At 46.9% G+C, this 13,272-nt stretch overlaps 1 protein-coding gene across 2 annotated transcripts in view; it reads right to left on the minus strand.

The window, feature by feature from the left end:
- itpr2 (inositol 1,4,5-trisphosphate receptor, type 2) overlaps window positions 1–13,272 on the minus strand; it is a 251,473-nt gene that overhangs the window by 140,590 nt on the left and 97,611 nt on the right. For both annotated transcript variants that reach the window (XM_069908886.1, XM_069908885.1), the window contains exons 14-18: window positions 9,903–10,044; window positions 5,160–5,318; window positions 4,658–4,830; window positions 3,669–3,788; window positions 1,197–1,382 (exon numbers count right to left, since the gene is read on the minus strand). In XM_069908886.1, coding sequence (XP_069764987.1) covers window positions 1,197–1,382; window positions 3,669–3,788; window positions 4,658–4,830; window positions 5,160–5,318; window positions 9,903–10,044 — 780 coding nt within the window. The remainder of the gene's footprint in view (window positions 1–1,196; window positions 1,383–3,668; window positions 3,789–4,657; window positions 4,831–5,159; window positions 5,319–9,902; window positions 10,045–13,272) is intronic.

Raw genomic sequence — 13,272 nt, forward strand, 5'->3', positions numbered from 1 at the left:
CTGGGGTTGAGCCTTATCAATGTGTAAGGCTGATCACTTGCAGTAGGACAGACAGACACAGCCCTCTGCCACACCGCCAGGATATTTCCCGAGTCTCTGTGGGTACAGTAGTGGTACCATACACTGACAAACTTGGCTCAGCCTGAACTGACCTGGAAGTGACTCTGGGCTGACCAACACTCTCTGCCAACACCAATGTTATATCTGACCCCCCCTCCCCACCACCCCCAGCTCATCTGTAACCCTGGCATCTAGTCTCCCCTATAATTCACAAAGAAACCCCTGAGGCCCCACCCCCAATAACCCACGGTGCCCTCCCCTCTTCTGCCTCGAACCTTGACCTTAATCCTATCTTTCTCTGTTGACCCGGAAGGATTTAGACAGCTATCCCCTGACAAAAAAAGCACCAACCATTCTCCTCCATTCTACGAGACCCAAACAGGGATGGTCCATGGTTTTCAGACATTTCCTGCCCTTATGCACCAAAGCCACAAGCTTCAATTGCTGACTTAGACTGAAGATTTTATTTTAACATCCGAGAACCCATGGAGGTCGATGCCCACGCTCGGCAGTCCAGACTACAGGAGTTACAGAGATCAGGGGTCTGGCATCGAGCACTAGCGTGGAAGGAGAAGCTTGGGAGAGGACCTTACAGGGAGGGAGACCATAGCATTGGACCAGCGAGAGGCGAGGAGGCTGAAGGACTCACACAAGGCTCTGGGCTGCAGGAGATCGGCACGTGGGAATTGGATATCGCCACTGATGTTTCCTGATCGTATCAGGTGTTGGGAACCAGGAGTTGAGGAAGGAGAGTCAGATACCCAGAGCTTGGGTTCACCGCTGTACTGTACAGGAAGCCGTACAGCTAATGAGGCTGCTGGGGCGCAGGAGGCAACAGATTCGGAGGAGGTGCGAGATCCTCTTACACTCAGTGTCTCTGAAGGGACTTTCTTTTGCTTCTCTTTCTTGTTTCAGTGGGGGTGCTGAGCCAGTGGCATCTCCTTGTGTGTCTTTACGGGTAAACATTGTGTGTATTTATGTACATGACAATAACGGAACCTTGAAAGTAGATAGACATTGGTTAAGCAACCGTGTAAGGGATAATATCAGGTGTGGGAGCAAAGGTATAGATTGAACAGAAGGTTGGTACTCCAAATATTTTTAATTTTGAAATTATTTTATTCAAAGCAAGTTACCTGTAGTAGGTTAAAATGTCATCTTCTTCTTTGTTGCCCTCCTTGGCCTCCTGAGCGAGCTGCCGAATAGACTTGCCATGAGGTTCCTTGTCCCCATCTATCCAGTACAACCACACCTCATCTTCGTCACCATCCTCTTCAAGTAAAGGGCTTTCGATGCTGAAATCCCCACGATTCGACAGCAACCTTTCGAAAGAGTAACATTCACACAAAACACTTCGCTTGGGGGTTACAGAATGGTCGGAGCTCTTCGTAAAATGCATATCCTTTCATGCACTGACCTGTCTATACCCCTCATCCCTTTGTTCAAATCTCCCCTCAATCTCCAACACTCCAGGGAATAAAGTTTTACCTCAAGTCAAGACACCTTAACTTATCATTCATACCGTGCTCGCACGAGAAACATAAATACAAGTTAGAAGTTAAACATGCCAAAATATTAAATATTAAGACATATACAGTAAAAGTCCATGGTACTATCGACACTATTCACCTACGTTCTGAGAATTCAGGAGCCTGATGACTTGGGGGAAGAAACTATTACCCAATCTAGACATGAGGACCTGCATACTACAGTACTTTTGACCAGATAGCAGAAGGGTAAACAGTTTACATGAGGGGTGCGCGGAGTCCTTCAAAATATTTATTGCCTTGTGCCTGCATCGATGTCCTTCATGTTGGGAAGAGAGCTCCCACTGATCTTTTCCACTCACTCCACTATCCTCTGCAGGGTCTTGCGGTCCAAGGTGGTGCAGCTTCCAGACCAGGCAGTGATGCACTTGCACAGGATGCTCTCGATACATCCTCTGTAGAATGTAGTGAGGGTGGGAGATGAACATTCCTCGGCCTTCACAGGAAGAAGAGGTGCCACTGGGCTTTCTTGGCCCTGGAGCTGGTGTTAAGGGACCAGGTGAGATTCTCCGCAAAGGAACTTGATACTCTTGACGACCTCAACAGTAGAGCCGTCAATGGTCAGCGAAGCGTGTTTTTCCCCCAGGCCCTCCTGAAGTTGACAACCATCTCCTTTGCTTTTATTAACGTTCAGATACAGGTTGTTGGCTCTGCACCAGCCTGTTAGTGACTGCACCGCGTTTCCGTACGCTGACTCATCATTCTTATTGATGAAGCCCACCACGATCGGGTTGTCAGTGAACTTGATGATGTAGTTCGAGCCGCGTTTAGCTGCACAGTTTTGGGTCAGCAGAGTGAACAGTATTTAACCTTTCCCTATAACTCAGTTCCTCAAGTCCTGACCACATCGTTGTAAATCTTCACCTCATTCTTATTCCTCTAAAAAACTTAAGGTAAAAGCAGATGAAATAACTTTGGTGTGAAATGCTGCAATCACCGAAACATCCTTAGCAAAGCAGATCGGGGGCTGTCACCAACAGACTTGCTCTATCTTCATTTCGTTTCTGATTGCCTGAACAACTCCCATTTTGTTCTAGCTTATTTGTTACATTTCCAGTTAAAATTCAATGGTGCCTTGCAGGGTTGGTGCCAGAATGTATGTTAGAGGTGAGCATTAGCGGTTTTGAGGGGGGCTCATTCTTCAGCCATTTGGGGGGGGGTGCTAGCTGGGACCTTCCGACGCGGGGTGGGGGGTGCTAGGAAGGACCTTTCGATGGTGGGGAGGGGGTCTAACAGGGACCTACCTGTCGATGGAGGTGCTAGCATTGACCTACCTGTCGGTGGGGTGGGGGGGGGGGACTGCTGACAGGGACTTACCTGTCGGGAGGGCTGTTGGCAGGGACCTAGCGTGGGGCACAAAGACGCTCTTTTTATTGCACTGGTGATGCAGCTGGGGACGGGTGGAGAGTCACTAGCATGCAGCAACCTACACGCTACTGTGTAGGGAGTGGGGGTGTGGATCTAACAGCCAGGGATGGTCCCGACTGAATGGGGGGGGGGGTTCAGCACCTCATTTGTTTGGGGGGGACAATGCCCCTCCTTGGCACCAACCTTGGTGCTGAGTCAGTTATTAATTTTTAATATAATTTTAAAGATACAGTGTGATAGACCATTCCGGCCCATGAATCCCGCAATTACCAACCGTATACACTTTTGGAGGATGGGAGGTAACCAAATCACCCGGAGGAAACCCACGCAGGTCACGGGGAGAATGTACAGACAGGCGGGGATTCGAACCCGGGTCACTGGTGGTGTAACAACGTTGTGCTAACCATGCCACCCACCCAACCTGCTCCACAACATGAACATTTGTAGCTCTGGATCTTCCCTGGGATTCACTGGGATAAATTACACGTGTGGCAATAACCACAAGGGCAGACGATGGATGCACAATAAACTCCTGCCAAAACTTCCAAATGAGCCGGTGCGTTTACCCCCAGAGTAAAAGTTTGTAGGAAGCACCTCGCTGATTGGGAAGACCACAATACCCAAGTAGAAATTAAAGACCTGATATTGCCAGCACAGGTAAACATCCTCCTTGCAAAAGACATGAGTGCTTACTTGGTTTGAATGAGGACGTCAGTGTTGGATGAGTTCAACATGAACTTGCAAATGAGCTCCTGAGTGACAGGGATGGCGATGTTGTTGGACACGCAAAGATCTGACAAGTAATCCAGAAACCTGCAGAAAGAGAAACCCACACTGACATAATGATCAACACTCTCACTGTCACTTGACAAAGCTTGAAAATACAGGGGCAGGATGAGCTGAGAAAGTAATGGGAAGCTAAAGGCTCATCCGTTGCTGCTTTCCTTACTTCTCATTCAACCCCTTATTTATCTTTCTGGAACTGATTGAAGTTTAATTCATCCTTCTTCCCTCTGATTTTACCCCTGTCAATAAATCTCCCTGGTAGGGAGTAGGGTCACGTTCTTTTCTGCGTTTTGAATTTGCATTTGCAAAGTACAGAATGAGGTTAAAAAAAAAGTAATGGATGCCTTCTGAATGACCAAGCTCTAATCCAGCTGTCTATCAGACAATGTGACCCATTAAATTGACTTATGAACTTGGCGTTGGAGCCAAAATCTTGTTATCCCTGCTTCCATCATCTGTTCTGGTCAGTACCAGGAGGAATCCACCATTCTGACAGGGTGCCCTGGTATCAGGTCAGGGCCCTCAGCATCCTGGTTAGTGCAGGCACTCTCTGGGTGGGGTTGTGTGAGGAGTGAAGAGATGTCTTGCGGGATGGTGGGGGAGTCATCTCGTGGGAAGGGGGGGTGGGGATGGTCGTCTCACGGGATGGGGAGGAGATGCCCCAAGTGAAGGGGGAGGGGAAGAGAGAAGGAGTCTCGTGGGACGAGGGATGACTCGCGGGACAGGGAGGGGAAGCTTTAAGAACCCGATTTCTCCTCCTCAATAAAGACTCCAATTAATTGTTTGGATTCAGCTAACGACAGTACAAGAGACCAGTTTTCTGATTGAACTTGAGCAGAAGATTTCAAGCACCATTGGATTGGGAAGCATCACTCAACAAGCACGCCAAGGCACACCTGGGCTCACGGTTTCTCCGCAGCAGGTTGACAAAGGTCTCAATTTCCTTTGCTGTGATGTGTTTCTCCAGCAGCTTCCGGTTGTTGTGCAGCAGGGCTGTGATGGTGTCTTCTGCCAGCACGTCATATCCGATTTGGGACTGCATGATGCCAAACATTTTAGCAATGTATTCCTGAAAGGTTGAAAGAGAGAGATAGAGAGAGAGAGAGAGAGAGAGAGAGAGAGAGAGAGAGAGAGAGAGAGAGAGAGAGAGAGAGAGAGAGAGGGAGAGAAAAAATACAGAGGCGTGAGGAAATTCTGTGCAGGGACAGGCACTTGTGATTGAGCATCTCCTTCCGAGAAGAAAACCAGCTACAGAAATAATCCATGCTCATTCCTAAATGCGGTCCTTAGATCTTGAGTCAGCAAATTTCCCACCTTCCCCTCAACCAGATCACCTGCTTGAAGCACAATCATTGCAAATACAGACACACAAAGTCATCAGCCATCAACTGTACCAACCTGATTCTTCCGATAGTCCTGCTGGGAGTGTCGGAGGACCCTGTAACAGAGCCTCAAGATGTAGCGATATGGAGCATATCTCTGATCTCCTAAGTCTTCCAGCCTTAACATTGATCCATCTCCTTTATCCACGAAAGGAGCCTTCAATATTCCGAAGATCTGACATGAAAGATAAACTATGAATATGGTAGAGGTCCTACAAAATAAGTTTAGGGAGTTTGGAAAGTGGCTGAAGGGCAGGACCTCCAAGGTGGTCATCTCAAGCGAGGGAAAATTAGAACAGGAGTGATAGTGCAGTCAAACGTGTGGCTAAAGAAGGGTTGCAAGGGGCAGGGTTTCAAGTTGTTGGATCACTGGGGAATGTGAGCCTCAAGGGGAATCAATATTGGGGCAAGGGAGGTTTATTAACGCTGTTTGGGGGAGGAGGGACTTAAACTAGTTGGCAAAGGGGGAGAGGCAAAGTGAAGAGGCAGAGGAAGAGGGAGTTGGTGCAAAAATAGGTACAGCTGGTAGGGAGTTCATGTGGAAGGCAGGAAAATAGGGCAAAACTGCAGCCATTGGGATGAATTGCAATGCAACAGGGACACAGTCAAAAGTAAGAAATAATTTAAATGCGTGCAGCATAAGAAAAATCGTGGATGACCTTGTAGTACAGCTCCACGTTGGCAGTATGACATTGGGACCATCACAGAGTCATTGAAAAAGGATAGATGCCATTGGGAGCTGAATGTCCAAGGATACACAGGTATCCTTGATAGGCAGGTAAGCAGAGGGGGTAATTAGAAAGAGGTGACATACGATCAGAAGGTATAGAATCATTGTTAGTGGAGTTAAGAAATGACAAGGTAAAAAGACATTGTTAGCAGTAATATACAAACCTCCAAACAGTAGCCAGGATGTGGACAACAAATTACAACAGCAAATAGAAAAGGAATGTTAGAAGGGCAATGTTATGGTGGGCATTGGGGACTTTAATATGCAAGTAGATTGGGAAAACCAGGTTGGAACTGGGTGTCAAGAGAGAGAATTTGTAGAAAGCCCACAAGATGGCTTTTTAGAGCAGCTTGCTGATGAGCCCACAAGGGGGTCGGCTGTACTGGATTGGGTGTTGTGTAATGCACCAAAGGTGATTAGAGAGCTTAGAGTAAAGGAACCATTAGGGGGCAGTGATCACAGTATGATTGAGTTCAATTTGAAATTTACCAAGGAGACACTAAAGTCAGATGTGTTGGTATTTCAGTGAGTCCGTGCCGCCCAATTTCAGTGAGTCCGTGCCGTCCAATTTACACCTATTTAACCTTTGGAGGGTGGAGGAAACCAGAGCCCCCAGGGGAAAACCCACGCAGACATGGGGAGAACGTACAAACTCCTTACAGACAGCGTGGGATTCGAACCCTGGTCTCGATCATTGGCGCTGTAAAGGCGTTGTGCTACAGAGATCAATCCACCCAAACGGGCAGACTTCTTTTCAAAATGGGGGGAAAATTGAAAAATCCCAGCTGCAAAGGGACCTGGGAGTCCTCGTGAAGGATAGTCTGAAGGTAAACTTGCAGGTTGAGTTGGTGGTGAAGAAGGCAAATGCTCATTTCAGGAGAAATAGAACTCAAGAACAGGGATGTGATGTTGAGGTTTTATAAGGCACTGCTGAGATCTCACTAGGGGTATTGTGAGCAGTTTTGGGCTCCTTGTTTAAGAAAGGATGTGCCGAAGTTGGAGAGGGTTCAGAAGGATGAATCTGGGAACCAAAGGGTTATCGAATGAGGAGGATTTGACAGCTCTTGGAAGTACTCGTTGGAATTTAGGAGATTGAGAGAAGATCTCATTGAAACATTTCAAATGTTGAAAGGCATGGAGAGAGCAGATGCAGAAAGATTGTTTCCCATGGTGGGAGAGCCTAGGACAGTGGTTCCCAACCTTTTTCTTCCACTCATGTACCACTTTAAGTAATCCCTATGCAATCTGTCCTCTGTGACTAGTAAGGGATTGCTTAAGGTGGGATGTGAGTGGGAAGGAAAGGTTGAGAACCACTACTCTAGACCCAATTGTTACTGAGATATTTTGCTTGAGAAAAATTGTCATTGGCCCATTTCCTTTGGAGTTATGAAGCCATGAACATAACGAGTCAATGGGGGATGATTAAAACAGTGGTTTTCAAACTTTTTCTTTCCACCCACATCCCACCTTAAGCAATCCCTTACTAATCACAGAGCACCGATGGCATAGGGATTACTTAAAGTGGTACATGAGTGGAAGAAAAAGGTTGGGAACCACTGTCCTAGGCTCTCCCACCATGGGAGAGCCCAAGGGCCTGATAATCCACATCCTAGGGTACTTAAGGAAGTGGCCATTCAGATAGCAGATGCTTTAAGAATTATTTTCCAGAACTCGATAAACTCAGGATCAGTACCCATGGATTGGAGGGTAGCTAATGTTACCCCACTATTTAAAAAGGGGGGTAGAGAAAAAGCAGGGAATTATAGGCTGGTGAGCCTTACATCAGTAGTGGGCAAAATGATGGAATCCATTATTAAGGATGTAATAGCGGAGCATATGACTAGCAGAGAAGGGATCGGACGGAGTCGACATGGATTTACAAAAGGTAAATTGTGCTTGACAAATCTATTGGAATTCTTTGAGATGGTGACAGGTAAAATAGATGGGGGAGAGCCAGTGGATGTGGTGTACCTGGACTTCCAAAAGGCCTTCGATAAGGTCCCACATAAATGACTGGCTTCCAAAATCAAGGCTCATGGGATTGGGGGAAAAGTATTGATGTGGATTGAGAACTGGCTGGCAAGTAGAAGACAGAGAGTTGGGATAAATGGCTCATTTTCTGAGTGGCAGGCGGTGACCAGTGGGGTACCACAGGGATCTGTACTGGGACCCCAGCTGTTCACAATTTACATTAATGATCTGGATGAGGGGATTGGATGTAATATCTCCAAATTTGCAGATGACACTAAGCTAGGAGGGGTTGTGTGCACGGAAGAGGGGGTCAGGAAGCTCCAGTGTGATTTGGATAAATTGAGGGACTGGGCAGATACATGGCAAATGCACTACAATGTGGATAAATGTGAGGTTATCCACTTTGGTAATACAAACCGGAGGGCAGATTACTATTTGAATGGCAATAGATTAAGAGATGGGGAAGTGCAGAGAGACCTAGGGGTACTTGTACACCAGTCTCTGAAGGCGAGCATGCAGGTACAGCAGGCGGTTAAAAAGGCAAATGGTATGTTGGCCTTCATATCAAGAGGGTTTGAGTCTAGGAACAAGGATACCTTACTGCAGCTGTACAGGGCCTTGATGAGACCCCACCTGGAGTATTGTGTGCAGTTTTGGTCACCTTATCTAAGGAAGGATGTTCTTGCAATGGAGGGAGTGCAGAGGCGATTCACCAGGCTGATACCTGGAATGGCAGGAATGACTTATGAGGAAAGATTGCGCAAATTGGGATTGTACTCGCTGGAGTTTAGAAGATTGAGAGGGGATCTCATAGAGACATATAAAATTCTGGCAGGACTGGACAGAATGGATGCAGATGGGATGTTTCCAAGGATGGGAAAATCCAGAACCCGGGGCCATAGTTTGAGGATAATAGGCAAACCATTTAGGACCGAGATGAGGAGGAATTTCTTTACCCAGAGGGTGGTGAATCTGTGGAATTCATTGCCACAGAGGGCAGTAGAGGCAGGTTCATTAAATATATTTAAGAGGGAATTAGATCTATTTCTTCAGTATAAGGGCATTAAAGGTTACGGAGAGAAGGCAGGGACGGGGTACTGAACTTTAAGATCAGCCATGATCTCGTTGAATGGCGGAGCAAGCTCGAAGGGTCGAATGACCTACTCCTGCTCCTATCTTCTATGTTTCTATGTTTCTCCCCGTGTCTGCATGAGTTTCTCCAGGCACTCTGGTTTTCTCCCATGTTCCAAAGACATGCAGTTTTAGTAGGTAAATTGGTCATATGTGTGAAGTGGAGAGACTGAGATCGAGAGAGAGAGAGAGACAAAGACAGAGGGAGAGGGAGAGAAAGAGACAGACAGTTTGACAGAAAGAGATAGATAGAGACAGAGATAGAGAGAGAGGGAGACAGACAGAGAGGGAAAGGGAGAGAAATAGACAGAGAGAGAGAGAAAGAGACAGAGGGAGAAAGACAGACAGATAGAGAGAAAAAGCTAGAGACAGTGAGAGAGAGAGACAGACAGATAAAGAGAAAGAACTAGATAGAGACAGATAGAGAGAGAGTGAGAGAGGGAAAAGGAGAGAAAGAGACAGAAAGAGAAAGACAGACAGATAGAAAGAGAGAGAGAGAGAGAGTGAGAGAGAGAGAGAGAGAGACAGACAGATAGAAAGAGCTAGAGAGACAGATAGATAGAGGGAGAGAGGGAAAAGGAGAGAAAGACAGACAGATAGAGAGAAAGAGCTAGAGACAGAGAGTAAGAGAGACAGAGAGGGAGAGAAAGAGAGAGAGAAAACAAGAGTAATTAAAGGAGAGATTGGGGTGGGGGGGTTACCTAAAATTTTTTAAAAATCAATGTTCTTGCTGTTATGTTTATATTTAATTCTCTCTCATTTGATATGGTTAAGATTGGAATAATGCTGAAGTGACTTCCTCTGGATACTGCATAACCAGCTGAGTTTCTCCAGCACTTTTGTGAACTGCACTGGGCCACCGCATCTTCAGATTTTTTTGTTCACCGAAAACAGGAAGTTGCCAGGGAAGCAATTCGATTCACTTACCTGCTTCAAGATATTTTGCTCTCTCATCAGCTTCTGTCTCTCCCTGTTTGGATTTGAGATAACCACATCCAGGACTTCCTGACCATTGCTGGTCACGTCCGCAACAAAGAACACCAGGTTCTCCAGCAGCTTGGTCACAGACCTGCAGACAAAGTCGTTAATTGTTTCTGCTTTTTGTCACTAGTCAGATAGGTTTCCGACAGATTGCACACAGGTTCGCTGTGACAGCGTTTGATCTGTCAGGACCAGTTATGCCATGAGGTAGGAACCACCTTGGAGCTTCTCATTCCATTGCCCTTTGCGGGAATATTGCGTGCACAAAATAGCTCCATTGTTTACCTGCATAATAGGATTCTCTGATGATGTCTCCTACCTCATACTTTTTCTACCTCAGGAAATTCTGCCTATCAATTCCATGCTAGCTCTCAGAGTGCTTCCCTGCAATCCATTCCCTCTGACATGCCCATCAACTTCTCCCAACACTCCTGCCACCGGACAATGGACCTATCTTTAGGATGCGAGAGGTGGGCCAGGGGAACAGGCAAACTCCACCCAGACAGTGCTTGAGGTCAGGATTGAACCTGGATTGCTGGAGCAGTGAGGCATCAGGCCCACCCACCGGGCCGCCCACATCTTGCTTCTTCTGAAACAGTCCCTCAGAAGTCGAGGGGTGACTTGGTTCCAGCCGGGGTGTCTTTGTTCCAGCCAGGGTTCCAGTAGGTTCTGAAGGTGACGGATATGGCCAGCGTGGCAACTATATCCCCGTCTGCAGATGAGGGAGAAGCTGGTGGAGGGAAGCTCTGCGAGGTGGTGTTCTCCTGCCACTCTTGTTGGACTACGATGTGCTCTCGACACCCAGCCTCGAGGATGCTCCTCCTCCTGGAGAAGTTCACAGGTCACGGATTTCTGGGATCTGTGTGGGGGCCTGGGGAAAGGGGGCGGGGGGGTAATGTTGCGGAGGAATCTCCCAGTAAACTCCCTGCTCAGGGCTAGGTTCCAGGTGCAAGACCCATCCCAGCAGAACCCACAGAGTGCAATTTTGCCTTCAGAACCAAGGACACAGGAGACACAGGAGATGGCAGATACTGGAATCTGCAGCAACAAGCAATCTGCCGGGGAATCTCAGTGGGTCAAGCAGCGTCTGCCAGGGAAGGGAAGATCAAGGGTTCTGGTCCAGAATATCTCCTTCCAATACTGCTCGGCCGACTGAAGTCCTCCAGTGGATTCTAGTGTCTCCTCTGGATCCTCCAGAAGGCTGCTCATTGCCTTAATACGGACGTCGTTGGCTTGGTATGTTACAGTTGGGGGTTATTTTGAGCAATCTGAAACAGGCGACACGCCTATTAGCACAACGCCTTTACAGCGCCAGTGATCAGAACCGAGCCGGGGTTCAAATCCCACGCTGCCTGTAAGGAGTTTGTACGTTCTCCCCGTGTCTGCGTGGATTTTCTCCAGGGGCTCCGGTTTCCTATCACCATTCGAAACATACCTGGGGTGTAGACTGGGCCAAAGTGGCTTTTTACCATGCTATAGTATGTCAAAATTTAGAGCAGAGATGAGGAGATATTTCTTCAGCCCAAGAGTAGTGACTCTGTGGAATCCTTCACCACAGACTGCTGTGGAGACCAAGGCATTAGGTTGACTTAAAGCAGGAGTTGATAGGTTCTTGATTAGTATGGCCATCAGAGATTATGGGGTTGAACCGTGATTCGAATGGCAGAGCAGACACAATGGGCCGATTGTCCAAATTCTGCTCTTCAGTCTTATGGTCTTCGATCTGGACAAACCTACTCCCATCCTGCCTTGGAGCCACATCTCTTCCTTTGCTCTTCATTGTCAACCAAGTGGGGATGGGTAATATCTGGATATTGAGTCACTTGGCTCAACATCCAACTAATGTTCTCTGATCCGGCTGAACCATGATGGCAGCAGTCTGTCACAGATGGAAGAGCTTCTGCCTCACAGCTCTGGGGACTCGGGCTCCATCGTGACTTCTGCTGCCGCTGGGGAGTTTGCACCTTCTCCCCACACTCCCACGTGGGTTTCCTCAAGATGCTCTGATTTTCTCTCTCGTCCCAAAGACATGCTGGTTGGCAGATTAATTAGCTGCGGTAAGATGCCCCGTCATGTGCAGGTGAAGGGGAGAATCTGCGGAGGGTTGTGGGGAGAGGGAATTTAAAAACAGATTAAAAACATAGAATGCCTCAGCATGGACTTGATGGGCTGAAGGGCTTGTTTTCTTGCAACATCATTCTGTGTCTTTTGTCCATCAGAGGGTGGCCACGAGAAAAAAAGACTAGCAGGTCCTTGGGCAGAGTTCAACATGTGGGGCACAGTTGGTGCAAGACTATTACAGGGCCAGCGACCCGAGTTCGAATCCCCGTGTCTGCGTCCAGGTGCTCCAGTTTCTTCCCACATTCCAAAGGTGTACGGCAGGGGTGTCAAACACAAATTCACAGAGGGCCAAAATTAAAACTTGGACTAAGTCGTGGGCCAAACTAGATATTTATTGAAAATTTTCAACAACATCTGCATGTTTTCTCTTCTTTCAACATATGTAATGTTAAACTTTTTCTTATTAAAATAAATGTTTAATATTAGTTTTGGTTAAACTCTTCCCAGAAGAAGCATTAACAAACGAGAAATAAAATATTCAATAAATAATATTTCTCTATAGCCTTTAAGCTCCTTTTAAATGTATTTTTTTCATGAAAATCCAATCTTTCAACTATGAACAGTCCAAAGTTAACCAAAGAAAATATTAATCCAAGCTTAGCTTGCTACACTGTGATTTACCCTGATGTACCTGGGTCTAAACCAGATACTTGGCATCTCTTCTTAGATGGAAGTTCATGAAACTGTGGGGTCAGTTTGCCTCCCACCTGTCTTGAAAGGTCCTGTTTTCTGCCTTTCGTTTGACCATTTTTTGTAAGGGGTTTATTACATGTGAGTTTGGCGACAGGTCGCAGGTGCTAATGAAAGGAAACAGAGGAGGTGGGGACGATTAGCGGGCTGACGGGCCGGCGCCAACGCATTACCAAAGCATTCTGGGATTTGTAGTATTAGCTGTGCGTGCGCTATACTGGCGCGGCGGCCAGCGGGCCAGCTCTAATACATATTTGATATGATCTTGCGGGCCAAATATAATTATATCACGGGCCAAATTTGGCCCGCAGGCCTGAGTTTGACATGTGTGGTGTAGGGGATTTGTAAATTAATTGAGTGGCATGGGTTTCATGGAGTGGAAAGACCTTTCACCATGCTATATCATTAAATTTAAAGTAAAGCAGAAAGTTACTATGAGGAAATGGTTCTCAACTTTTTCTTTCCACTCATGTATCACTTTAAGTAATCCCTATGCCATCGGTGC

The sequence above is a fragment of the Narcine bancroftii genome, chromosome 13, assembly GCF_036971445.1.
Source record: "Narcine bancroftii isolate sNarBan1 chromosome 13, sNarBan1.hap1, whole genome shotgun sequence".
NCBI lineage: Eukaryota > Metazoa > Chordata > Chondrichthyes > Torpediniformes > Narcinidae > Narcine > Narcine bancroftii.